Raw genomic sequence first — 26319 nt, forward strand, 5'->3', positions numbered from 1 at the left:
GTTACAGCCACATATTGTCCCTGTAGTTAATCCACCATGGGCGGATACTCTGTCAACCCAGTTACAGCAATTAAATCAGTCCTTGGTTAAACAGAAACCTAACCCTCGCCCTATTGGACCAAAGGGTAATCTAAGCGGGCCATTTCTTCCTCACAATCCACTAATATTTCGGATGATTCTTCCGATTCGGATGGGGAATATACTGATCCATCAGATACTGATACTGCTGCATCTGATGAAGATTCTACAACACAGGTTGATGTTCCTGACCTAGTGGAGGCTATCAAGCTGATTCTTCAGATTGAAGATGAGATTGAACCTCCTGATACGTCTAAGAAACCTGATAAATTCAAACGTCAGAAGGTTACTAAATTAGTCTTACGACATTCTGACCATCTAATTGACATACATCAGGAATCCTGGTCTTCTCCAGGAAAGAAATTTTCCCTGTCTAATCGCTATCCTATCTCTGCAGAGTTGAGTAACAAGTGGGAAACTCCGCCACTAGTGAACTCACATATAGCCCGTTTTGTGGTGTCATCTACTCTGCCTGTCACCTCTTTGAAGGAACCGACGGATAAGCGTGTGGAGGGTTGCTTGAAGTCTATTTACACTCTTACAGGTGCTGTACATAGACCTACTATGGCAGCCTCTTAGGCTGCAAAAGGCATTGAAGCATGGGTTCAAGCGATTGAGTAAGAGCTACCTCTGCGTTTTTCTGACACTGCCAGACAATATCTGACCTATATTACCATGGCCTCCCACTATATTCAGGAGGCGGCCTCTGATGCAGGCGTTATGGCGGCATCAGAGGCCGTCTATCCTGGCTCGCCGGATTCTGTTGGTACGTTCCTGGTCGGTGGACCTTGACTCTAAGAAGACCTTGGAGGTACTCCCTTTTAAGGGAGATATACTATTTGGAGATCTGAACAAAATTGTGACCGACTTGGCGTCGGCCAAGACTGTGTTTCTCCCAAGTACTAATCCTACGGTTCCGAAGGCTAAGAGTACTACTTTGAGTTTCTTTCGACCTCCATGTAAAGCAAAGGGTCAGGCGTACCAGAGAAGGCTCGCACTTCCATGTCCTCTAAGCCCAAACCTAAACGTTCTTGGGCCGCCCGTCAGCCTGCTTCCAAACCGGACAAACCTGCTGCACGACTGGGTGGGCCTCCCCCTGGGGGACCCCAGGGTGGGAGGCCGACTTCCGCAGTTCGCCCAGGTATGGTTGAAGATCACTTCGGACGCCTGGGTGCAGGAAGTGGTCTCTCACGGGTGCGCGATCTCTTTCAAGAGACGTTCTCCTCGCCAGTTTTGCTCAACGGTTATCCCTTCGGATCCGTTAAAAGCACAAACTCTACATTTGGTTGTCTAATCCCTCCTGGATACAGAGAGGTTAGGGGATACTATTTGACGCTGTTTCCTCCCGGAAATGTATCCTCCCGGCGTATACTCAATCTCAAATCTTTGAAAAAATTTGTGAGGGTGTCCAAATTCCATATGGAAACTCTGCGCTCTATTGTACTGGCTATGGAACCCAAGGACTATATGGTATCCCTGGATATACAGGATGCTTACCTACACATACCTATTGCCATGTGGCATCAGCAATATCTTCTGTTTGCTATTGGCAACCTTCATTATCAGTTCCAAGCCTTGCCTTTTGGACTGACCACGGCTCCTCGGATCTTCACCAAGGTCATGACGGCCCTTCTCCGCCGTCAGGGTATCAGGATCCTGCTGTATCTGCAGGACTTGTTGATCCTGGCGAACTCCCCAGAGGTTCTCCTCCGTCATCTGGAACGGACGGTCCAATTCCTGCAAGCCCCCACGGGTGGCTCATCAACTGGAAGAAATCCTCACTTGTCCCTGCTCAGAGCATGGTGCACTTGGGGGCATTACTGGACACACACAACCAACGTTTGTTTTGGTCTCCAGAGAAGGTCCTGAAACTTCAGGACAAAATCAGATACTTCCTCTCTCGCCAAAGAGTGTCGATACACTCGGCGATGCAAGTACTAGGCCTCATGGTGTAGGCTTTCGACATGGTAGAGTACGCTGAATTTCATTCCCGCCCTCTGCAGAGGTAAATCCTTTCCAAGTGGGACGGCCTGCCTCACCGGATCAGGTCTCAAATGATCTCCTTGACTCCGGAGGTTCGTCTGTCACTAAGTTGGTGGCTACAGGATCAACAATTGATCAAGGGTTATCCCTTCTGGATCTCCAACTGGGTCCTCTTAACGACGGAAGTCAGTCTGCGGGGTTGGGGCACGGTGTTGGAGCAACACTCACCAGGGTCGCTGGACCAGGGAGTAATCTCTCCTCCCGATTTAACATTCTGGAATTGCGGCCAGTGTTCAATGCATTGACACTGGCCCTGCCTTTCGTACAGAACAGGCCTGTTCAAGTACAATTGGACAAGGCCACCACGGTGGCGTACATAAATCATCAAAGCGGCACTCGAAGCTGCATGGCAATGATGGAAGTGTCAAAAATTTCTCAATGAGCGGAACGCCATCTGCCAGCAATATCGGCAGTGTTCATTCCAGGGGTCCTCAACTGGGAAGCAGACTTCCTCAGTCGTCAGGACGTACACGCCGGGGAGTGGAGTCTTCATCCAGATGTCTTCCAACTCCTTGTGGACAAGTGGGGTCTCCCAGATGTAGACCTGAGGGCATCTCGACACAATCACAAGTTTCCGGTTTTCGGAGCAAGGACAAGGGATCCTCAAGCAGCGTTCGTGGACGCACTGGCAATTCCATGGAACTTTCGGCTGCCATAAGTGTTCCCTCCAGTGTCACTGCTGCCCAGGGTACTACGGAAGTTCAAGCAAGAAGGAGGAACACTGCTTCTAGTCGTTCCAGCGTGGCCCAGACAGCATTTGTTCTCAGACCTGCAGGGTCTCTCGATGGAGCGTCCTCTTCTACTTCCTCAGCGCCCAGACCTACTCATTCAGGGACCTTGTGTTTACCAGGACCTGGCAAGACTGGCTTTGACGGCGTGGCTCTTGGAGCTTCACTCCTGAGGGCCAAAGGATTTTCTGAGGCGGTTATTCAAACTATGTTGAAGGCCCTTAAACCGGCTTCTGCACGGATTTATTATAGGGTCTAGAATTCTTACTTCACCTGGTGTGTTGCTAAGAATTATGATGCATACAAGTTTAGTACTTCCAGACTTTTGGCTTTTTTGCAACAAGGCCTGGATTTAGGACTTCACCTGGCCTCCCTCAAGGTTCACATTTCTGCCTTGTCGGTGTGGCTTCAGTGAAAAATTGTATCTATTCCTGACGTTCATACATTCACTCAGGACGTTCTACGTATTCAGCCTCCCTATGTTTCCCCTGTGGCTCTGTGGGATCTTTCTGTTCTTAATGCCCTTCAGGAGTTTCCGTTTGAACCTCTTGAGTCTGTGGACCTTAAATGCCTTACGCTTAAGGTCATTTTTCTGTTGGCTATTACAGCTGCTAGGAGGGTGTCAGACTTAGGCGCATTGTCCTGTCGTCCACCCTTTCTGATATTTCACCCTGACTGGGCAGTTCTTAGTACTCGCCCTAGTTATCTACCTAAGGTGGTGTCCTCTTTTCACCTTAACCAAGAGATTGTGGTTCTGGCCTTTATCTCTCCTGGTTTGTCCTCCAAAGAGCGAGATATATATATATATATCTGCCTCTCTCTCAGAAGGTCAGATTCCTTTTTTTGTACTCTTTGGTTTTCACAAACGTGGCTGGCCTGCGAATAAGCAGACCATGGCCAGATGGATTACAATGGCGATTGCACAAGCTTATGCGCAGGCTGGACTCCCAGCTCCTGCTGCTATCAAGGCCCATTCTACGCGGTCTGTTGGACCTTCTTGGGCCACCCACCGTGGCGCGTCCGCTGAAAAATTGTGGAAGGCGGCTACATGGTCCTCAGTGAACACGTTCATCAGGTTCTATGCCTTTGATACTTCCGCCTCCCAGGATGCTTCCTTTGGACGCCGGCTTCTTGTACCCGCTACAGTGCGTCCACTCCCATGAGGAACTGCTTTAGGACATCCCCGATGTTATTCCCTGTGGAATACCAGTGCACCCCGCTGCAGAAAAGGAGATTTATGGTAAGACTTACCATTGTTAAATCTCTTTCTGCAAGGTAAACTGGTTTCCACAGGGCGCCCACCCTGACGCACTTGGCTTCTTTGGGTTTGTATGGCATTAGCCGCTAGTCCCTTCTCCTGTTGTGAGAATGTTGGTCTGTGTGACTAACATCTAATGTCTCTCTTACCTGCTTCTGCATTGGACTGGTTAACGAAAATGAGCTCCAGTGCCTGGAGGCGGGGCTATAGAGGAGGCGGTGCAGTGCATCCTGGGAACAGTCAAAGCTTTAGCCTGTTGGTGCCTCGGATCAAGATCCAGCTCTACATGCCAATGTTATTCCCTGTGGAATCCAGTGTACCTCGCAAAAAGAGATTTAACAATGATAAGTCTTACCATAAGTCTCCTTTTCTCTAGCATCCATAAGGTATATTGGGGACACATGAGTACGATGGGGTATAGATGGGGTCCAAAGGAGCCAGTGCACTTTAAATTTTTTCAACTGGATGTGCTGGCTTCTCCTCTCTAAGCCCCCTCCCACGGGCAGTTTAATAAAAAGTGCCCTCAGGAGAGGATGCACATCTCTGCAGCTCCAGAGAACTTTTCTTCTGTTTATTTTCAATCTTTGTTATTTTCTGTATGCTGTTTGGGCAACAGCATACATGCACCGTGGGAATTAGGGAAGGTGGGTGGTCACCGGCCTTGCAAGGTGTCAGAGCCGCTTCCCCGCTGCAGGACCACCGTTCTGAGAGGTTATTTGTTCAGCGGGGCACTGTGCCTTGGCTGTCTCAACCGCAGCACGCCGCACACCCCTAACATTAGCCTGAAGGTGACATCGGTGGGGAGTACAAACCGGGGGCCCCGCTAGGAGAGTCCCCCGGTCCAAGGTATGGCTGACACACAGGGGAGGCATACAGGACCCTCCTGGGGGGTACCCGCTATAGCCCCCTTGGTACACTGGCAGTGGTTTAATTGCATTTATGTTATGTTTTACACTGTTTGGGAGACATTGCCAGTATAAATAACCCTGAAGCTCCGGCGCCATTACAGGTGGCGGAGCGGGTTCAGCGTCATTTTGGCACCTTCCAGTGCATTCAGCAGCAGGCACACACAGCTCCTCCAGACAAGCAGGAACACGCTGGAAACTTGGTACAGGGTGTTTCTCGGGGAGAGAGCTGCTATTGTGCACATTCTGTGTCCCATGGGGAGTATATATGTCTGTAATGTAACATACAGTGTTTCACTGAATACAACTACCAGCCTCGCTGGGGCTAGGTAGTTTGGGTGTGCTGGGGTCTTCTCTCTGTCTCCCTCTCACATACAGTAAGGGGATTCTCCCCTCTATCATCTGGCTCCATTTCATGTAAACAATACAGTCTGTTCTCACAAAACATTGAGGATGCTGTGGGGGAGGGTCAAGAGCCTTCCTGGCTAGATGCAATCAAAAATATGATGTCTGATATGTCATCTCAGCTCACTGCAAATGACCATAAAACTCAACAGTTGCAGACCTGGCTGCTAGGGCAGATGTCCCCCATCACCCCATCTCTTCAGGTCCACAAAAACATAGGTTGCCTGCCTTACTCTCAGATTCTGAGAAGGAAATACAAGAGGATGGGGAGGACGTAGACCCCATTGGTGGAGATCCCCCTCCAGCACAGGGTATTGAACCCCTCATTCTGGCTTTACGAGATGTTAAAACTCCTTCTAGAGGACGCTGTGACACAGTAGTATTTTTTCCTCACACAAAACAAACTTTCCCTTTCCCTGATTCTACTGAATTAGAGGACCTATTTAAGTTCGCCTGGAAAAATCCAGATGAAAAATACCAGGTGTCCAAATGGTTTTTGCACACTTTCCCATTTGCTCCTGAAGGCAGGGAACTCTGGGAGGTATCCCCATCTGTGGACGTATCGGGCTCTCGACTCTCTAAGAAGGTGGTACTGCCTTTCCCGAGCTCCTTTACCATAAAGGACCCTGGGCATATAAAAATAGAGACTACACTGAAGTCTATCTACACTGCAGCAGGTGTATCACAGAGACCGGTCATTGCAGGTTGCTGGATGACCCATGCCATTCATACGTGGGCTAGTCTGATTCAGGAGGGCCTCTCAGGGGATATGTCCCTGGTTACTACAGTAATTCTCCTACAACACATTCGGGACACTGCACGTGTCCTGTGTGACTCTCTCAAGTAGATAGGCAATATCAATTCTAGGACCACTGCTATGGCATTGTCACCGCGTAGGGCCTTGTGGTTGCGTCAGTGGGTTGCGGACACGGAATCCAAGCGCAATGTGGACTGTCTTCCCTTTACAGGGGAATGGCTCTTCGGGAGAGAACTGGATGCGTGGATCTCTTAAGGTTACTGCTGGGAAATCCACATTTCTCCCCTCTGGGGCCAGCTAGAAGGACCTATCTGGGGCCGGCTACTCAGTCCTTTCGGTCCACCAGATTTCGATCTAGGGCCAGAGGTTCCTCCAATGCGGCTAAGAAACCAGCCATTGCCGGCTCTACAGAACAGAACACCAGTTCAGCTTCCACTAAAACCTCAGCATGACTGTGCACGCCCACCTCGAGGGGATCTCGAGGTGGGAGCTCGATTACGTCACTTCAGCCACATCTGGGAAAGTTCCTGCCAGGAGGCCTGGGTCAGAAAACTCATATCTCAAGGATACAAGCTGGAGTTCGATGGTACTCCTCCCCAACGGTTTTTCAAATTAAGCTTCCAGCTTTGGAGGATACGCGGACTAAGCTGCTGCTGGCCATCAACAAGTTGGCTCCGTCACAAGTCATTGTTCCGGTACCACTGCAACAACAAGGGCAAGGTTACTGCTCCAATCTGTTCATAGTGCCGAAACCAAACTGGTCGGTAAGACCCATTTTGAACCCTTACCTAAAGGTTTTCAAGTTCAAGATGGAATCTTTGCAAGCAGTGATTGCAGGTCTGGAAGAACAGGAATTCCTGGTATCCCTGGATATCAAAGATGCCTATCACGATATTCTGATTTGGCCTCCTCATCAGGTTTATCTGCGGTTTGCCCTGCTGAACGCTCACTACCAGTTCCAGACGTTACCCTTTGGCCTGTCTACAGCTCCAAGGGTGTTCACGAAGGTGATGGCGGAGATGATGTTCCAGCTCAGAGTCCAGGGGATCACGTTTGTCCCTTACCTCGACGATCTCCTGAAAAAGGCAAAATCCAGGGAGCTTCTATTGCTCCATGTGGATAGCACTATCCAGCTTCTGTGTCACCATGGGTGGATCCTCAATTTACAGAAGTCCCACCTGGTGCCATCTCAGTGGCTCCTGTTCCTGGGAATGATCCTGGATACTGTGGCACAGAAAGTGTTCCTCCCAGAGAATACTCCAGGAGATGGTCCGCATGGTTCTCCGACCTGCTCGAATATCCATCCATCTTTGCATAAGATTGTTGGGAAAAAAGGTGGCCTCGTTCGAGGCAATCCAGTATGGAAGGTTCCACGCCAGAACATTTCAATTGGATGTCTTGAGCAAGTGGTCTGGTTCACATCTTCAGATGCACCGGGTGATTCGACTATCACCTCAGGCCAGGATTTCACTCCTGTGGTGACTGCAGTCTTATTATTTATTATTATTATTTATTTATTACCAGTTATTTATATAGCGCACACATATTCCGCAGCGCTTTACAGAGAATATTTTGCTCATTCACATCAGTCCCTGCCCCAGTGGAGCTTACAATCTATGTTCCCTATCACATGTACACACACACATTCACACTAGGGTTAATTTTTGTTGGGAACCAATTAACCTACCAGTATATTTTTGGATTGTGGGAGGAAACCGGAGTACCCGGCGGAAACCCACGCAAGTACGGGGAGAATATACAAACTCTGCACAGTTAGGACCATGGTGGGAATCGAACCCATGACCTCAGTGCTGTGAGGCAGTAATGCTAACCATTACACCATCCGTACTGCCCAACAGTCTTCCAACATGCTGGAAGGCCGAAGCTTCAGGATTGGATCCTCCTCACGACGGATGCAAGTCTGAGAGGATGGGGTGCTGTCACCCAGAGGGCTCACTTCCAGGGCAGGTGGTCTGCCCACGAAGCCCTACTTCCGATCAACATTCTGGAACTTCGGGCAATCTACAGTGCTCTGATTCAGACCTTTCCTCTGCTCAAGGATTGGGGGATCCAGGTTCAGTCGGACAACGCCGCGGCGGTGGCGTACATCAATCGACATGGAGGGACAAAAAGCAGGGCCTGCATGCGAGAAGTGTCAAGGATGCTCCTCTGGGCAGAAATAAATGCAAGAGCACTGTCCGCAATCTCCATTCCAGGAGTGGACAACTGGAAAGTGGATTTCCTTAGTGACGATCTCCACCCAGGAGAGTGGGGGCTACACCTTTTGGTGTTTCAGCAGATCGACTAGTGGGGTTGCCCACAAATCAACATGATGGCGTCTCGGCTCAACAAGAAGCTTCGCTGCTATTGCTCGCGGACCAGGGATCCTCAGGTGAGCGCAGTAGATGCACTGACGTCACCTTGGCCATATCGGTTGGTCTACCTATTTCCTCCAATTCCGTTGATCCCGCGGGTGCTCAAGAGGATCAGACATCAGGGTGTTCAGGCAATCCTGATTGCCTTGTATTAGCCCCGGAGAGCTTGTTACACGGATCTTCTGGGCATGTCCATAGAAGACCCTTGGCCTCTGCCGGTAAGAAGGGACCTTCTTCAACAAGGACCGTTCGTCTACCCGGACTTACGGCGGCTGTGTTTGAGGGCATGGAAGTTGAGCGGAACATCCTAGCTCAAAGGGCTTTTCCAAAAAGGTCATTGCTACCACGGTTCAGGCCAGGAAACATGTGGTGTCAAAACACTATCACCATATCTGGAAGAGGTATATCTCCTTGTGCGAGGAACGCACATATCAGCCTGCGGTGTTCCATTTGGGGGGGGTTCCTCCATTTTCTGCAGGCTGTTGTGGATAAGGGCTTGCATCTGGGTTCCATTAAGGTCCAGATTTCAGCTCTCCATTTTCTTCCAGAAGAAATTGGCAGTGTTGCCAGAAGTTCAGACCTTCTTACAAGGGGTGCTTCACATACAACCTCCGTTTGTGTCGCCCACGGCACCTTAGGATTTGAATGTGGTGTTGAATTTTCTACAGTCCTCCTGGTTTGAACCTCTGATGACGGTAGAAGACCAGTATCTCAAATGGAAGACTGATGTTACTGGCCCTGGCTTCTGTTAGATGTGACTCAGAATTAGGAGCCTTATCATGTAAAAGTCCGTATTTGGTCTTTTACGAGGACAGAGCGGCGCTCAGGACTCGACAGCAGTTCCTGACGAATGTTGTCTCTGCGTTCCATTTGAATCAACCTCTTGTAATTCCATCTAGTTCTGTCATTTCTGCTCCTCCGGAGCCATTGGATGCTGTGCGATCCATGAAGGTCTTTGTCAAGAGAATGGCTTGAATCAGACTGATTCTTTGTTCGTGCTCTATGATGCGCAGAAGAAGGGTTGCCCTGCTTCAAAGCAGTCCATTGCTCGTTGGCTTAGGCTCACTATCCAACAGGCCTAAGTGCATGCAGCCTTGCCTGTTCCACAGTCTCTGAAGGCCCACTCTACTAGATCAGTGGGGTCTTCCTGGGTGGCTGCCCGTGGAGTCTTGGCCCTGCAACTGTGCCGAGCTGCTACCTGGTTGGGGAAGAACACCTTTGTGAAGTTCTACACATTTGATACCATGGCCAAAGAGGATACCCAGTTTGGCGGTACTGCAGACGTCTCCACACATTCCCGCCCGTTCTGGAAGCTTTTGGACATCCCCATCGTACTCATGTGTCTCCAATATCCCTTATGGATGCTAGAGAAAATAGGTTTTTAATACCTACCGGTAAATCCTTTTCTCGTAGTCCATAAGGGATATGGGGGGTAATTCAGAGTTGATCGCAGCAGCAAATTTGTTAGCAGTTGGGCAAAACCATGTGCACTGCAGGTGTGGCAGATATAACATGTGCAGAGAGAGTTAGATTTGGGTGGGGTATTTTGTTTCTGTGCAGGGTAAATACTGGTTGCTTTATTTTTACACTGCAATTTAGATTTCAGTTTGAACACACCCCACCCAAATCTAACTCTCTCTGCACATGTTATATCTGCCCACCCCTGCAGTGCACATGGTTTTGCCCAACTGCTAACAAATTTGCTGCTGCGATCAACTCTGAATTAGGCCCATTGGGCGCCCGCCTCAGTGCGGTGACTTTCTGCAGGTGGTCCGTTGTATGTTACCTGTTCAGCTTTTGCTGTTTTGTTGCCAGCCGTTGCTGTTCGTGTTTGTTATTAGTGTGTTGTGGGCATAGAGGGGAGGAGCCAGCACACCCAGTTGAAGAAATTTAAAGTGCACTGGCTCCTTTGGACTCCTTCTATACCCCATTGTACTCATGTGTCCTCAATATCCATTATTGACCACGAGAAAAGTATTTACCGGTAGGTATTAAAATCCTATTTTTTTCCCTCTGGCAGGGTCCACAGGTTATGCACAGGATAACAATGGGATATAATGGAGCGATAGCGGATTGGCACCAAACGATCACAAGCTTTCAGTCCTCCCAGGGTGCAACGGGCCCGTCCATATATAAAAAATACCGAATAAAAAAAAAATGGGATTCCTATTACCCTTTTCCAACTGGGGACTGTTTCAAAAGAGAAGTGCCTCCTAAGGTAGATACGCACGTCATTCGATTAGTGCGAAAATCTGTATTGCCTTTACCGTCGACATCATTAAATGATGTCACAGACAGAAGAGTGGATGGGTTTTTGAAAACCATATTTTCTCTGTCAGGGGCAGTCATAAGGCCAGCTATGGCTTCAGCTTGGATGGCAATGGCGGTTTCTGAATGGGCTGAGGTACTGGAAAACGGGCTTTCAGCATCTACTAGGGAGCAGGAATCTCATATAGCTCACATGAAGCAGGCTGCGGTATTCTTAGAAGAAGCGGCAATAGATATGGGTACTATTGCTTCCAAAGCATCAGCCTTAATGGTAGCAGCTCGCAGAGCAATCTGGCTACGTACATGGAAAGCTGATTCAGAATCTAAGAAGGTCCTGGAATCTTTGCCTTTTGTTGGGAATATTCTGTTTGGTAAGGAATTGACAGATATTCTGGAGTCAGAAGCAGAATCCAAGAAGGTCGGGTTTCCTGAGGGGGAGTGTTGGCCACGAGGAAGGGGAGCTGCCAGGCAGGGGAAACTGCAGGACCATCAAAATTGAGTCCAAAAAGGTCCGGTACCGATAGGACTTAAAAATTAATTAAGAGGGTTGTACCTTTCCCCCGCCGTGCAGGTGACTATCCAAGTGAGCAAGAAACCTCCTCCCAGCCAACGCGTTTCGAGATAACTCTCTTTATCAAGGCTGGTGCTACATTGCTGATGATACATATTTATAGTGAATCTAGAAAGTCCTCCAAGTGCGTCACTTCCGGTCCCAGAGCCGACCGGAAGTGAAGGTCTATACCGAATAGACCTTCACTTCCGGTCGGCTCTGTGAGAGTTATCTCGAAACGCGTTGGCTGGGAGGAGGTTTCTTGCTCACTTGGATAGTCACCTGCACGGCGGGGGAAAGGTACAACCCTCTTAATTTATTTTTAAGTCCTATCGGTACCGGACCTCGTGGCCAACACTCCCCCTGTAGAAATTTTTTTATGTGTTTTTATCCAATAAATTCCCTTTTTTACACGGGTGGCCATTTATGAATGTTTTCTGGATAAAGATACCTTGATGCGCAGACGGAACACGCTTCTACCAGTGAGTACCGGTACGCAGCTCAGCCTATAAAGATACCCTGATGTGTTTTTATCTCTATCTTATATTGTAAGTTAGGTACGCCAACCAATTTAGTACCTGTATTCCAAAGAAACCTTTATATGTTTTAAACCTCGCTCACTTATTGTAAGTGAGGTACGACTACCTGTCCTGAAACTCATTTATACATCTATTACCACCTAACATCTACCTTATTTATTTGAAGATTTCCCACTTTGAAAAAAATCCTCTAATTTGTGTTTTTCATACCATCACGCCTTATGATCCTACCGCTTTTTGGAGGAACTACGTCTCTTCTTTAAGAATCAGGATTTCATCACAAATCCTACAGACCTTATGATACCACCATTTCCTGGAGGAAAAACGTCGCCTTTTTAAGAATCAAGATTTCATCAAAAATCCTACAGATAAGTATTTTTTTCTCCATCTTTTCAAAACAATATTCTCCCAACTGAATCATCAGTTCCATTCCCCTACCCCCCTCCAGCGCCAACTCCTTTCACCTACACACCTCCTTCAAATACATTTGGGTACCACGGTTCCACATGGAGATGTTACGCTCCATAGTTTTGGCCATGGAACCAGGGGATTATATGGTATCTCTGGATACACAGGATGCTTACCTGCATGTTCCTATAGCATTGTCTCATCAGTGTTACCTCAGGTTCACCATCCTCCAGCAACATTTTCAGTTCCAGGCCTTACCCTTTGGGTTAGCCACACCCCCAGAGTATTTACCAAGATTATGGTGGTTATGGCAGCTTATCTCCGCAAGCAGGGGATAAGAATTTTTCCATACCTCGACGATCTTTTAATCCTGGCACAATCCCAGGAATTGCTCTTGGTCCATCTTCAACAGACAATAACTTGTCTACAGAAGCACGGATGGATCCTAAATTGGGCAAAGTCATCTCTGATTCCGTCACAACGGATGATTCACTTGCGGGCTGTATTGGATTCAAGTCTGCAGAGAATATTTTTACCTCTGCACAAGATATCCAAGGTGCAGTTAAGGACTCAGGAGTTGTTACACAGTCAAACAATATTAATTCATGCAGCAATGTGAATGATGGGTTTGATGGTGTCAACATTCGACATAGTGGAATATGCACAATTCCACTCAAGACCTCTTGAGCATCTGATTCTGGCCAGATGGAATGGACTACATCAGACAATAAAGAAACCGACCATAGTACTTTCAGAAAGGATAAAAAGGTCATTATCCTGGTGGCTACAAACATCCCATCTAGACAAGGGGAGACCCTTTTGGATATCAGATTGGGAGGTCCTGAAAACAGATGCCAGTCTTCAGGGCTGGGGAGCAGTGTCCGTAAAATTATGGTTCCAGGGACAATGGACCAAAGAAGTAAGTTGCCTGCCAATAAACCTGTTGGAACTTCGGGCCATATACATGGCACTGATTCAGGCAAAGGACACACTGCAAGGAAAACCAGTCCAGATCCGCTCGGACAGTGCAACGGCAGTAGCGTACCTCAACCATCAGGGATGAACTCGCAATCAAGGAGGTAAGTCACATACTAAAGTGGGCAGAACTCATTATTCCAGCATTGTCCGCAGTGTTCGTTCCAGGAGTCCTAAACTGGGAAGCGGTTTTTCTCAGTCGTCACACCATTTAAGCAAGCGAATGGGCTCTACACCCGGAAGTATTTCAGACTCTGGTATACAAGTGGGGTTTGCCAGAAATAGATTTTATGGCGTCCTGTCTGAACAACAAATTACCAGCATATGGGTCAAGAACAAAGGATCCCGGAGCGATCCTTGTGGACGCACTGTCAGTGAAATGGGACTTTCATCTGGCATATCTGTTTCCTCCGATCATCCTGCTACGCAGGGTGGTGAGGAAAATAAAACAAGCAAAGGGTGCCGAGATTCTAATAGCTCCGGCTTGGCCCAGAAGGCATTGGTACATAGATCTGCAGAGGATGTCGATGGATGCTCCAATTCTGCTCCCTCAGCGTCCAGATCTGCTCCCTCAGCGTCCAGATCTACTAATGCAGGGTCCTTGTTAGCACAGGCATCTGGATCGACTGACTTTGACGGCGTGGCTATTGAAACCTCTATCCTGAAGTCAAGAGGATTCTCACAACAGGTAGTTCAAACTATGCTCAGAGCAAGGAAACCCTCCTCAGCTCGTATTTATCACCGAATATGGCAAGCCTATATTCATTGGTGCAGTGAAAGCAGTATGGACCCAAAATCTTTCTGAGTATCCAGGGTCTTAGATTTCCTTCAGGCAGGAATGGATAAAGGTTTGAAAGTGGCTTCTTTGAGAGTGCAAGTATCAGCATTGACTGTATGGTTTCAAAAGAAATTGCCAATTTACAGGATATGCGTACTTTTTTCCAGGGAATGCTGCGCATTCAACTGTCTTTTGTTCCTCCTGCAGTGCCTTGGGATTTAAGTCTAGTCCTCAAAGCCCTTCAAGTTGCTCCGTTTGAACCACTTAATAAAGTGGATCTTAAATGGTTGACAGCTAAAGTTCTCTTTCTGCTGACTATGGCATCAGCTAGAAGAGTGTCAGATTTAGGAGCGCTGTCATGTAAATCTCCTTTTCTGTTTTTTTTATTTATCCTGATAAAGCAGTTCTCAGAACTAGGTCTGGTTATCTTCCTAAGGTGGTATCTAAATTTCATCTTAACGAAGAAATTGTAGTCCCGACTTTTCAGGTATCGGGACTTTCTGCAGGAGAAGCGTCGCTGGACGTAGTCCGGGCATTAAGGATCTACGTGGATCGTACCCGTGCCATCAGAAAGATGGATTCTCTCTTCATTCTTTATGGATTTCACAAGAGGGTATGGCCTGCTACTAAACAGACGCTAGCAAGAATGACGATCTCAGAAGCATATTCTCAAGCTGATCTCCGTTTTCCGGCTAATGTCTCTGCTCACTCTACACGTAAGGTAGGTTCTTCATGGGCAGCACAACATGGAACTTCAGCAGAACAGATATGTAAGGCAGCCACATGGTCTTCCATTAACACATTCATTAGACATTATGCCTTGGACACTTTTGCCTCTCATGATGCTGAATTCGGGCGTAAGGTTCTCCTGTCCAATCAGGAGCGTCCCAACCACTAAAAATTTGCATTGGGAAATCCCATTGTTATCCTGTGGATAACCTGTGGACCCTGCCGGAGAAATATACGTTATGGTAAGAACTTACCGTTGATAACGGCATTTCTCCTGTGTCCACAGGTTTCCACAGGGATCCCATCCTGAAGCACCTGATTTGAGGATCTTTATACTAACTAAACTCTTCCCTCTTCCATGGAAGGGTGTGCATGTGTGTTCTTCTCGCCTGAATGGGGTTCTATATAATGCTCCTGCCTAAATGCTTTGGAATTCAACTGATTTGCCTGAGCCAGTGGGTGGGGATATATGGACGGGCCCGTTGCATCCGGGGAGGACTGAAAGCTTGTGATCGTTTGGTGCCAATCCGCTGTCGCTCCATCATATCCCATTGTTGTCCTGTGGAACCTGTGGACATAGGAGAAATACCATTATCAACGGTAAGTACTTACCATAACGTACATTTTTTATTTATTTTTATAGAGTAAAATTTTTTGGAAAGGGCAACCGTTAATCAGGACCCATTTTGTGGGTCATCTTTATTCAGATAGGAGACGAAGCTATTGATGTGTTTTCATCACAATTCCACAAGTTTATTTATTAGGCAACTGCAATATATACATAATCATTTATGTCTGTTTTGTTCTTTGAAGATACTTAAAGTAATTCATTCTTGCAATGAACACGTCATAAGCATTGGTGCCAGCTTCAGTGCCCAGGCGGACTCCCACCTGGTCTGTGTACAGAACAGCGATGGAATTTATCAGACACAGGCCAACAGTGCTACCGGGCTGCCCAGGCAAGGTGAGGACCCTGTCTGAAATCTCAATGTTTACATTCTGAAGAACCGGGAAGCCTAAACTACAGGTTTATCCAGACTAGGAACATCGGATCTTGTAATGTTTACAGATATTTGTATTTATATTTTGCATTGTAAATATTCTCTTCCGTAAAAGAGTAAGGTAATGTCCTTTATAGAGAAACCATTTCTGTCCTCGAGGTGGCCTCTTTGCTAGTGATAATGTGCCCATACAATGTGTGATTCAGGTGGCTAATTGGCTCCAAACTGGCTTCAACTTGTTGGATGTTCGGACCCAAAGTGACTATTGATCCCATTCAGCATCGGTTCTCGGTGAAGTGTGTCAGACATTCCTTGCCATCTGATTCTGTTTTGTCATTTATTGACGGAAATAATTATCCCAAGCACTAACTTATGTGTTATAATTTCATGGCTGCCCAAAGGATAAAAACAAATTTTGCTTGTAAATGAAAAACTAAAATGTATTAAGAGTACTCAGGTTGCTCTCTCAGCTCCCATCTTATTTAATTTTCTCTAACGTCCTAGTGGATGCTGGGGACTCCGTAAGGACCAAGGGGGAATAGACGGGCTCTGCAGGAGACAGGGCACTCTAAGAAAGAATTAGGACTACTGGTGTGCACTGGCTCCTCCCTCTATGTCCCTCCTCCAGACCTCAGTTAGAATCTGTGCCCTGACGGAGCTGGGTGCATTTTAGTGAGCTCTCCTGAGCTTGCTAATAAGAAAGTATTTTGTTAGGTTTTTTATTTTCAGAGAGATCTGCTGGCAACAGACTCTCTGCTACGTTGGACTGAGGGGAGAGAAGCAAACCTACTAACTGCGGATAGGTTGCGCTTCTTAGGCTACTGGACACCATTAGCTCCAGAGGGATCGAACACAGGAAATCACCCTTGGTCGTCCGTTCCCGGAGCCGCGCCGCCGTCCCCCTCGCAGAGCCAGAAGACGGAAGCCGGCGAGTGAAGCAAGAAGACATCAAAATCGGCGGCAGAAGACTCCTGTCTTCATATGAGGTAGCGCACAGCACTGCAGCTGTGCGCCATTGCTCCCACACTAACCCACACACACCGGTCACTGTAGGGCGCAGGGGGGGGGCGCCCTGGGCAGCAATTGAGTACCTCCTGGCAAAACCGAGCATATATACAGCTGGGCACTGTATATATGCACGAGCCCCCGCCATTATTTTTCACAAAATCGCGGGACAGAAGCCTGCCGCTGAGGGGGCGGGGCTTCTTCCTCAGCACTCACCAGCGCCATTTTCTCTCCACAGCTCCGCTGAGAGGAAGCTCCCCAGGCTCTCCCCTGCAGAATCACGGTAGAAAGAGGGTGAAAAGAGAGGGGGGGCACATAAATTTAGCGCAAATTCACTAATACAGCAGCTACTGGGTAAACACTAAGTTACTGTGTGATTCCTGGGTCATATAGCGCTGGGGTGTGTGCGCTGGCATACTCTCTCTCTGTCTCTCCAAAAGGCCTTGTGGGGGTTCTGTCCTCAAATAAAGCATCCCCTGTGTGTGTGGTGTGTCGGTACGATTGTGTCGACATGTTTGATGAGGAAGGCTATGTGGAAGCAGAGCAGGTGCAGTTGAATGTGGTGTCTCCGCCGACACCTGATTGGATGGATATGTGGAAGGTGTTAAATGATAATGTGAACTCCTTGCATAAAAGGTTGGATAAAGCTGAAGCCTTGGGACAGTCAGGGTCTCAACCCACGCCTGATCCTACAGCGCAGAGGCCGGCAGGGTCTCAGAAGCGCCCACTATCCCAGATTGTTGACACAGATATCGACACGGATTCTGACTCCAGTGTCGATGGCGATGATGCAAAGTTGCAGCCTAAAATGGCTAAAGCCATCCGCTACATGATTATAGCAATGAAGGATGTATTGCACATTTCAGAGGTAAACCCTGTCCCTGACAAGAGGGTTTATGTTTGGGGAAAAAAGGCAAGAAGTGACTTTTCCCCCTTCACATGAGTTAAATGAGTTATGTGAAAAAGCTTGGGATTCTCCTGATAAGAAAGTGCAGATTCCCAAAAGGTTACTTATGGCATATGCTTTCCCGCCAACGGACAGGATACGCTGGGAATCCTCCCCTAGGGTAGACAAAGCTTTGACACGCTTATCTAAGAAGGTGGCCCTGCCGTCACAGGATACGGCCTCCCTAAAGGATCCTGCGGATAGGAAGCAGGAAGGTATCCTGAAGTCTGTTTATACACATTCAGGTACCATACTGAGGTTTTACCTTATACGGGTGAGGAATTGTTTGGGGACGGTCTCTCGGACCTAGTTTCCACAGCTACGGCTGGGAAGTCAAATTTTTTGCCATATATTCCCTCACAGCCTAAGAAAGCTCCGTATTACAAATTGCAGTCCTTTCGATCACAAAAAGGCAAGAAAGTCAGAGGTGCGTCCTTTCTTGCCAGAGGCAGCGGTAGAGGAAAAAAGCTGCACAATACAGTTAGTTCCCAGGAACCAGAAGTCCTCCCCGGCTTCCACTAAATCCACCGCATGACGCTGGGGCTCCACAGGTGGAGCCGGGAGCGGTGGGGGCACGTCTCCGAAATTTCAGCCACCAGTGGGTTCGCTCACAGGTGGATCCCTGGGCTATACAGATTGTGTCTCAGGGATGCAAGCTGGAATTCGAAGTGATGCCCCCTCACCGTTACCTAAAATCGGCCCTGTCAGCTTCCCTCATAGAAAGGGAGGTAGTGTTAGTGGCGATTTACAAATTATATCTCCAGCAGGTGGTGGTAAAGGTTCCCCTCCTTCAACAGGGAAGGGGTTACTATTCCACAATGTTTGTAGAACCGAAACCGGACGGTTCGGTCAGACCCATATTGAATTTAAAATCCCTGAACATTTACCTGAAAAGGTTCAAGTTCAAGATGGAATCGCTCAGAGCGGTCATTGCAAGCCTGGAAGAGGGGGATTTTCATAAAGGATGCTTACCTGCATGTCCCCATTTATCCACCTCATCAGGAGTACCTCAGATTTGTGGTACAGGACTGTCATTACCAATTCCAGACATTGCCGTTTGGTCTGTCCACGGCATCGAGAATATTTACCAAGGTAATGGCGGAAATGATGGTGCTCCTGCGAAAGCAAGGAGTCACAATTATCCCATACTTGGACGATCTCCTCATAAAGGCGAGGTCCAGAGAGCAGTTGCTGATCAGCGTAGCACACTCTCAGGAAGTGTTGCAACAGCACGGCTGGATTCTGAATATTCCAAAGTCGCAGCTGATTCCTACGACGCGTCTGCCCTTCCTGGGCATGATTCTGGACACGGACCAGAAGAAGGTGTTTCTCCCGGCGGAGAAGGCTCAGGAGCTCGTGACTCTGGTCAGAGACCTCTTAAAACCAAAACAGGTGTTGGTGCATCAATGCACGCGGAGTCCTGGGAAAGATGGTGGCGTCATACGAAGCCATTCCCTTCGGCAGGTTCCTTGCGAGGAACTTTCAGTGGGACCTGTTGGACAAGTGGTCCGGATCGCATCTTCAGATGCATCGGCTGATCACCCTATCCCCCAGGGCCAGGGTGTCTCTTCTGTGGTGGCTGCAGAGTGCTCACCTTCTCGAGGGCCGCAGGTTCGGCATACAGGACTGGGTCCTGGTGACCACGGATGCAAGCCTCCGAGGATGGGGGCAGTCACTCAGGGAAGAAACTTCCAAGGGCTGTGGTCAAGTCAGGAGACTTGTCTGCACATCAATATCCTGGAACTAAGGGCCATATACAACGCCCTGAGTCAAGCGGAGCCTCTGCTTCGCAACCAACCGGTGCTGATTCAGTCAGACAACATCACCGCAGTGGCTCATGTAAACCGCTAGGGCGGCACAAAAAGCAGGGTGGCGATGGCGGAAGCCACCAGAATTCTTCGTTGGGCAGAGAATCACGTGCAAGCACTGTCAGCAGTGTTCATTCCGGGAGTGGACAACTGGGAAGCAGACTACCTCAGCAGGCACGACCTCCACCCGGGAGAGTGGGGACTTCATCAAGAAGTCTTCACTCAGATTACAAATCGATGGGAACTGCCACAGGTGGACATGATGGCATCCCGTCTCAACAAAAAGCTACAAAGGTATTGCGCAGGTCAAGAGACCCTCAGGCGATAGCTGTGGACGCACTAGTAACACCGTGGGTGTTCCAGTCGGTCTATGTGTTTCCTCCTCTTCCTCTCATACCCAAGGTGCTGAGAATCGTAAGAAAAAGAGGAGTGAGAACAATACTCATTGTTCCGGATTGGCCAAGAAGGACTTGGTACCTGGAACTGCAAGAATTGCTCACAGAGGATCCATGGCCTCTGCCTCTCAGACAGGATTTGTTGTAACAGGGGCCCTGTCTGTTCCAAGACTTACCGCGGCTGCGTTTGACGGCATGGCGGTTGAACGCAGGATCCTAGCAGAAAAAGGCATTCCGGATGAAGTTATTCCTACGCTGATAAAGGCTAGGAAGGACGTGACAGCAAAATATTATCACGGTATATGGCGAAAATATGTTGCTTGGTGTGAGGCCAGGAAGGCCCCTACAGAGAAATTCCAGCTGGGCCGGTTCCTGCACTTCCTACAGTCAGGAGTGACTATGGGCTTAAAATTAGGGTCCATAAAGGTCCAGATTTCGGCCCTATCCATTTTCTTTCAAAAGGAACTGGCTTCACTTCCTGAGGTTCAGACGTTTGTAAAGGGAGTGCTGCATATTCAGCCCCCTTTTGTGCCACCAGTGGCACCTTGGGATCTTAACGTGGTGTTGAGTTTCCTGAAATCTCACTGGTTTGAGCCACTTAAGACCGTGGAGCTAAAGTATCTCACGTGGAAAGTGGTCATGCTATTGGCCTTAGCTTCGGCTTGGCGAGTGTCAGAATTGGCGGCTTTGTCATGTAAAAGCCGCTATCTGGTTTTCCATATGGATAGGGCAGAATTACGGACTCGTCAGCAATTTCTGCTGAAAGTGGTGTCATCTTTTCATTTGAAACAACCTATTGTGGTACCTGCGGCTACTCGTGACTTGGAGGATTCCAAGTTACTAGATGTAGTCAGGGCTTTGAAGATTTATGTAGCCAGAACGGCTGGAGTCAGGAAAACTGACTCGCTGTTTGTCCTGTATGCATCCAACAAGCTGGGTGCTCCTGCTTCAAAGCAAACTATTGCTCGCTGGATCTGTAACACGATTCAGCAGGCTCATTCTGCGGCTGGATTGCCGCATCCAAAATCAGTAAAAGCCCATTCCACAAGGAAGGTGGGCTCTTCTTGGGCGGCTGGCCGAGGGGTCTCGGCATTACAGTTGTGCCGAGCAGCTACTTGGTCGGGGTCGAACACCTTTGCAAAGTTCTATAAGTTTGATACCCTGGCTGAGGAGGACCTCCTGTTTGCTCAATCGGTGCTGCAGAGTCATCCGCACTCTCCCGCCCGTTTGGGAGCATTGGTATAATCCCCATGGTTCTTACGGAGTCCCCAGCATCCACTAGGACGTTAGAGAAAATAAGATTTTACTCACAGGTAAATCTATTTCTCGTAGTCTGTAGTGGATGCTGGGCGCCCGTCCCAAGTGCGGACTTCTTCTGCAATGCTTGTATATAGTTATTGCTTAATTAAGGGTTATGTTATGTTGGCATCTGTTGTTTGATGCTCTGTTGTTCATACTGTTAACTGGGTATGTATCACAAGTTATACGGTGTGGCTGGTATGAGTCTTACCCTGGATTCTAAAATCCTTTCCTTGTAATGTCAGCTCTTCCGGGCACAGTTTCCTTAACTGATGTCTGGAGGAGGGACATAGAGGGAGGAGCCAGGGCACACCAGTAGTCCTAATTCTTTCTTAGAGTGCGCTGTCTCCTGCGGAGCCCGTCTATTCCCCCTTGGTCCTTACGAACTCCCCAGCATCCACTACGGACTACGAGAAATAGATTTACCGGTGAGTAAAATCTTATTTTCACTTGCATCCTATCTGGGGCATACTTAATACCATAAGGTATAGGGGGCCCTGTCCAAGGAGCAGGCACAAGCATAAATTAAACTTTTGTGGGCTGCCTCCTCCTCTCCCCCTCTACATGCCATAGTGCTTTAGTTTCATTTTGTTTGTTTAAAAGCAGTTCGGCTCCATTTGTGGACTGTGAGTAATTTGCAGACTTTTCAGCTGGAGAGGATAGAGCGATACAAAACCGAAACCATCTTGCAACAGAGAATGTTCCAAACCAAGTCGTGGACCGGAGTTTCAGAGGGTGACTGAGCAGCAGAACCCTTTCCCCCTCTTCCCCCCACTGTGCATTTAAGAATTAATGCCTAGGAACAGTATATGTGGAAGGTAAGTATTCAAAGATATGGAGAACTCCATCCTGATAGAGTTAGCCTATTGCAGATACACCAAAGGAAATCCAGTCCACACTACTGTCTTAGTGACAAATTTCCAGAAAACTCCATATTATTCCATACTGGGGAGCATGGATCAATAGGTAGGGTCTTTTAATATCTTTCCAGCTGCTTTCCACACTTTCAAAGCCTGATGCAAAAAAAATTGAAGACCCACCTTATCCAGAATAGCGACAGGTAGATTTCCATAGTCCCCAGGTGTGACCCATTCACCTAATTTGACTATTTGCGTGGCTAAATAATTCAGGTACAGTACATATCCGGTAGGATCAGGCCACCGTTGCTCCGAGATCTACACAACGTTTTAACCACAATACAGGCTGCCTTCATCCCCAGCCAAAGGAAGCAACACAACTGACGATCACTCGGAATTGTTATAGTGGAATATGAAGTATGTACAAAAATTTTGTCTGGATAATCCTTTTTATTAGGTTTCCATGGCCCATGACCGATAGGGGAAGCTTCTGCCAAATTCGAGTCTTAGCTTGTAAATGATCAATATTAGGGACTAAATTTTAAAGCAATAAAATCAGACGGAGAATGAGATTCCTGGATAAATTGTGTGCATTATCCTAAAGTGGGAGCATAGTCAGTGGGTTGTATAGTGGAAGAAAGCAATGAAAACACCACGGATTTGTCCCATTTAATATGGATACCTGAATAGAAGCAAAATATATAGACAGTATTTCTTTTACGTCCTAGAGGATGCTGGGGACTCCGTAAGGACCATGGGGATAGACGGGCTCCGCAGGAGACATGGGCACTAAGAAAGAACTTTAGGTATGGGTGTGCACTGGCTCCTCCCTCTATGCCCCTCCTCCAGACCTCAGTTGATTACTGTGCCCAGAGGAGACTGGGTGCATTACAGGGAGCTCTCCTGAGTTTCCTGGAAAGAAAGTATTTTGGTTAGGTTTTTTATTTTCAGGGAGACTGCTGGCAACAGACTCCCTGCATCGAGGGACTGAGGGGAGAGAAACAGACCTACTTTAATGTTAGGCTCTGTTTCTTAGGCTACTGGACACCATTAGCTCCTGAGGCAATGGAACGCAGGTCTCACCCTCGCCGTTCGTCCCAGAGCCGCGCCACCGTACTCCTCGCAGAGCCGGAAGATAGAATCCGGGTGAGTATGTGAAGAAAGAAGACTTCAGAGGCGGCAGAAGACTTCAGATCTTCATAGAGGTAACGCTGTGCGCCATTGCTCCCACACAGCACACACACACACAGCAGTCACTGTAAGGGTGCAGGGGGGCGCCCTGGGCAGCAATAAGGACCTCCAAATCTGGCAATAAGCATATATACAGGCTGGGCACTGTATATAAAAGAGATCCCCCGCCAGTTTTTCAATTTTTCAGTGGGACCGAAGCCCGCCGCTTAGGGGGCGGAGCTTGTTCCTCAGAACTCACCAGCGCCATTTTCTCCACCGCACACCGCTGAGAGGAAGCTCCCCGGACTCTCCCCTGCTTACCACGGTGAAAGAGGGTTTTAAAAAAGGGGGGGGGGGGCACATAATTTGGCGCAAATAAATAATTACAGCGCTACCTGGGTAAACATACAGTGTGGTTTTTTTCCTGGGTCACTAGTGCTGGGTGTGTGCTGGCATACTCTCTCTCTCTCTCTCTCTCTCTCTCTCTCTGTCTCTCTGTCTCTCTCTCTGTCTCTGTCTCTCTCTCTGTCTCTCCAAAGGGCCTTGTGGGGGAGCTGTCTTCAGATAAGAGGTTTCCTTGAGTGTGTGGTGTGTCGGTACGCGTGTGTCGGCATGTCTGAGGTAGAAGGCTTTTCTAGCGAGGAGGTGGAGTAAATGAATGTGGTGTCTCCGTCGGCAACACCGACACCTGACTGGGTGGATATGTGGAATGTTTTAAGTGCTAATGTGAATTTATTGCACAAAAGGTTGGACAAAGCTGAGTCCAGGAATTATGCAGAGCGTCAGGCCCTGCCTGCCCCTATGTCGCAGGGACCCTCGGGGTCTCAAAAGCGCCCACTATCCCAAATAGTAGACACTAATACCGACACGGATTCTGACTTCTGACTCCAGTGTCGACTACGATGATGCAAAGTTACAGCCACAATTGACTAAAAGTATTCAATATATGATTATTGCAATAAAGGATGTTTTGCATATCACAGAGGAACCCCCTGTCCCTGACACGAGGGTACACATGTATAAGGAAAAGAAACCTGAGGTAACCTTTACCCCTTCTCATGAGCTGAACGAGTTATTTGAAAAGGCGTGGGAATCTCCAGACAGGAAACTGCAGATTCCCAAAAGGATTCTTATGGCGTATCCTTTCCCCGGCTAAGGACAGGATACGGTGGGAATCCTCCCCAAGGGTGGACAAAGCGTTGACACGCTTATCCAAAAAGGTAGCACTGCCATCCCAAGATACGGCTACTCTCAGGGATCCTGCTGATCGCAAGCAGGAGGCTACCTTAAAGTCCATTTACACACATTCTGGTACCTTACTCAGACCGGCGATAGCGTCGGCTTGGGTTTGTAGCGCTGTAGCAGCGTGGACAGATACCTTATCGGCGGAATTGGATACCCTGGATAAGGATACCATTTTATTGACCCTGGGTCATATTAAAGATGCTGTCTTATATATGAGGGATGCTCAAAGAGACATTGGCCTACTGGGTTCTAGAGTCAACGCTATGTCGATTTCTGCTAGACGAGTCCTATGGACCCGGCAATGGACAGGTGATGGCGACTCAAAGAGGCATATGGAGGTTTTACCTTACAAGGGTGAGGAATTGTTTGGGGAAGGTCTCTCGGACCTGGTCTCCACAGCTACAGCAGGTAAATCAAATTTTTTGCCTTATATTCCCTCACAGCCTAAGAAAGCGCCACATTATCAAATGCAGTCCTTTCAGTCAAATAAAAACAAGAGAGTACGAGGATTGTCCTTTCTTGCCTGAGGTAAGGGCAGAGGAAAAAAAGCTGCCAACCACAGCTAGTTCCCAGGAGCAGAAGTCCTCCCCGGCCTCTACAAAAGTCCGCCCCAGTGGGGGCACGTCTTCGACTTTTCAGTCACATCTGGGTTCACTCACAGGTGGATCCCTGGGCAATAGAAATTGTTTCCCAGGGTTACAAGCTGGAATTCGAAGAGGTGCCTCCTCGCCGGTTTTTCAAATCGGCCCTACCAGCTTCTCCCCCAGAAAGGGGGAGAGTTTTTAATGCAATTCACAAATTGTCTCTTCAACAGGTGGTGGTCAAAGTTCCCCTGCTTCAACAAGGGAGGGGGTATTACTCAACCCTATTTGTAGTCCCGAAACCGGATGGTTCGGTCAGACCCATTTTAAATTTAAAATCCTTGAACCTATACTTGAAAGGGTTCAAGTTCAAGATGGAATCGCTCAGAGCGGTCATCGCCAGCCTAGAAGGGGGGGATTTTATGGTATCCCTGGACATAAAGGATGCATACCTTCATGTTCCCATATATCCACCTCATCAGGCGTACGTGAGATTTGCGGTACAGAATTGTCATTACCAATTTCAGACGTTGCCGTTTGGGCTTTCCACGGCCCCGAGGATTTTCACCAAGGTAATGGCGGAAATGATGGTGCTCCTGCGCAAGCAGGGTGTCGCAATTATCCCGTACTTGGACGATCTCCTCATAAAAGCGAGATTGCGAGAGCAGTTGTTGAACAGCGAGTCACTTTCACTGAAGGTGTTACAACAACACGGCTAGATTCTCAATATCCCGAAGTCACAGTTAGTTCCTATGACTCGTTTGACCTTCTTAGGCATGATTCTGGATACGGGCCAGAAAAGGGTTTATCTTCCGATAGAAAAGGCCCAGGAACTCATGACTCTGGTCAGGGACCTATTGAAGCCAAAACAGTTGTCAGTGCATCACTGCACTCGAGTCCTGGGAAAGATGGTGGCATCTTACAAGGCCATTCCCTTCGGCAGGTTCCATGCGAGGACCTTCCAATGGGACCTACTGGACAAGTGGTCCGGGTCACATCTACAGATTCATCAGTTGATCACCCTGTCCCCCAGGGCAAAGGTGTCTCTTCTGTGGTGGCTACAGAGTGCTCACCTTCTAGAGGGTCGCAGGTTCGCCATTCAGGACTGGATTCTGGTAACAACGGACACGAGCCTCCGAGGTTGGGGAGCAGTCACACAGGGAAGAAACTTCCAAGGTCTTTGGTCAAGCCAGGAGACTTGTCTTCACATCAACAT

General features: G+C 48.2%; 1 protein-coding gene across 3 annotated transcripts in view; it reads left to right on the forward strand.

Moving 5' to 3' along the window:
• ZFYVE16 (zinc finger FYVE-type containing 16) overlaps window positions 1-26319 on the forward strand; it is a 200088-nt gene that overhangs the window by 104362 nt on the left and 69407 nt on the right. For all 3 annotated transcript variants that reach the window (XM_063963906.1, XM_063963908.1, XM_063963907.1), the window contains one exon: window positions 15610-15760. In XM_063963906.1, the coding sequence (XP_063819976.1) occupies window positions 15610-15760 (151 nt within the window). The remainder of the gene's footprint in view (window positions 1-15609; window positions 15761-26319) is intronic.

The sequence above is a fragment of the Pseudophryne corroboree genome, chromosome 1 (genome assembly GCF_028390025.1).
Source record: "Pseudophryne corroboree isolate aPseCor3 chromosome 1, aPseCor3.hap2, whole genome shotgun sequence".
Classification (NCBI taxonomy): domain Eukaryota; kingdom Metazoa; phylum Chordata; class Amphibia; order Anura; family Myobatrachidae; genus Pseudophryne; species Pseudophryne corroboree.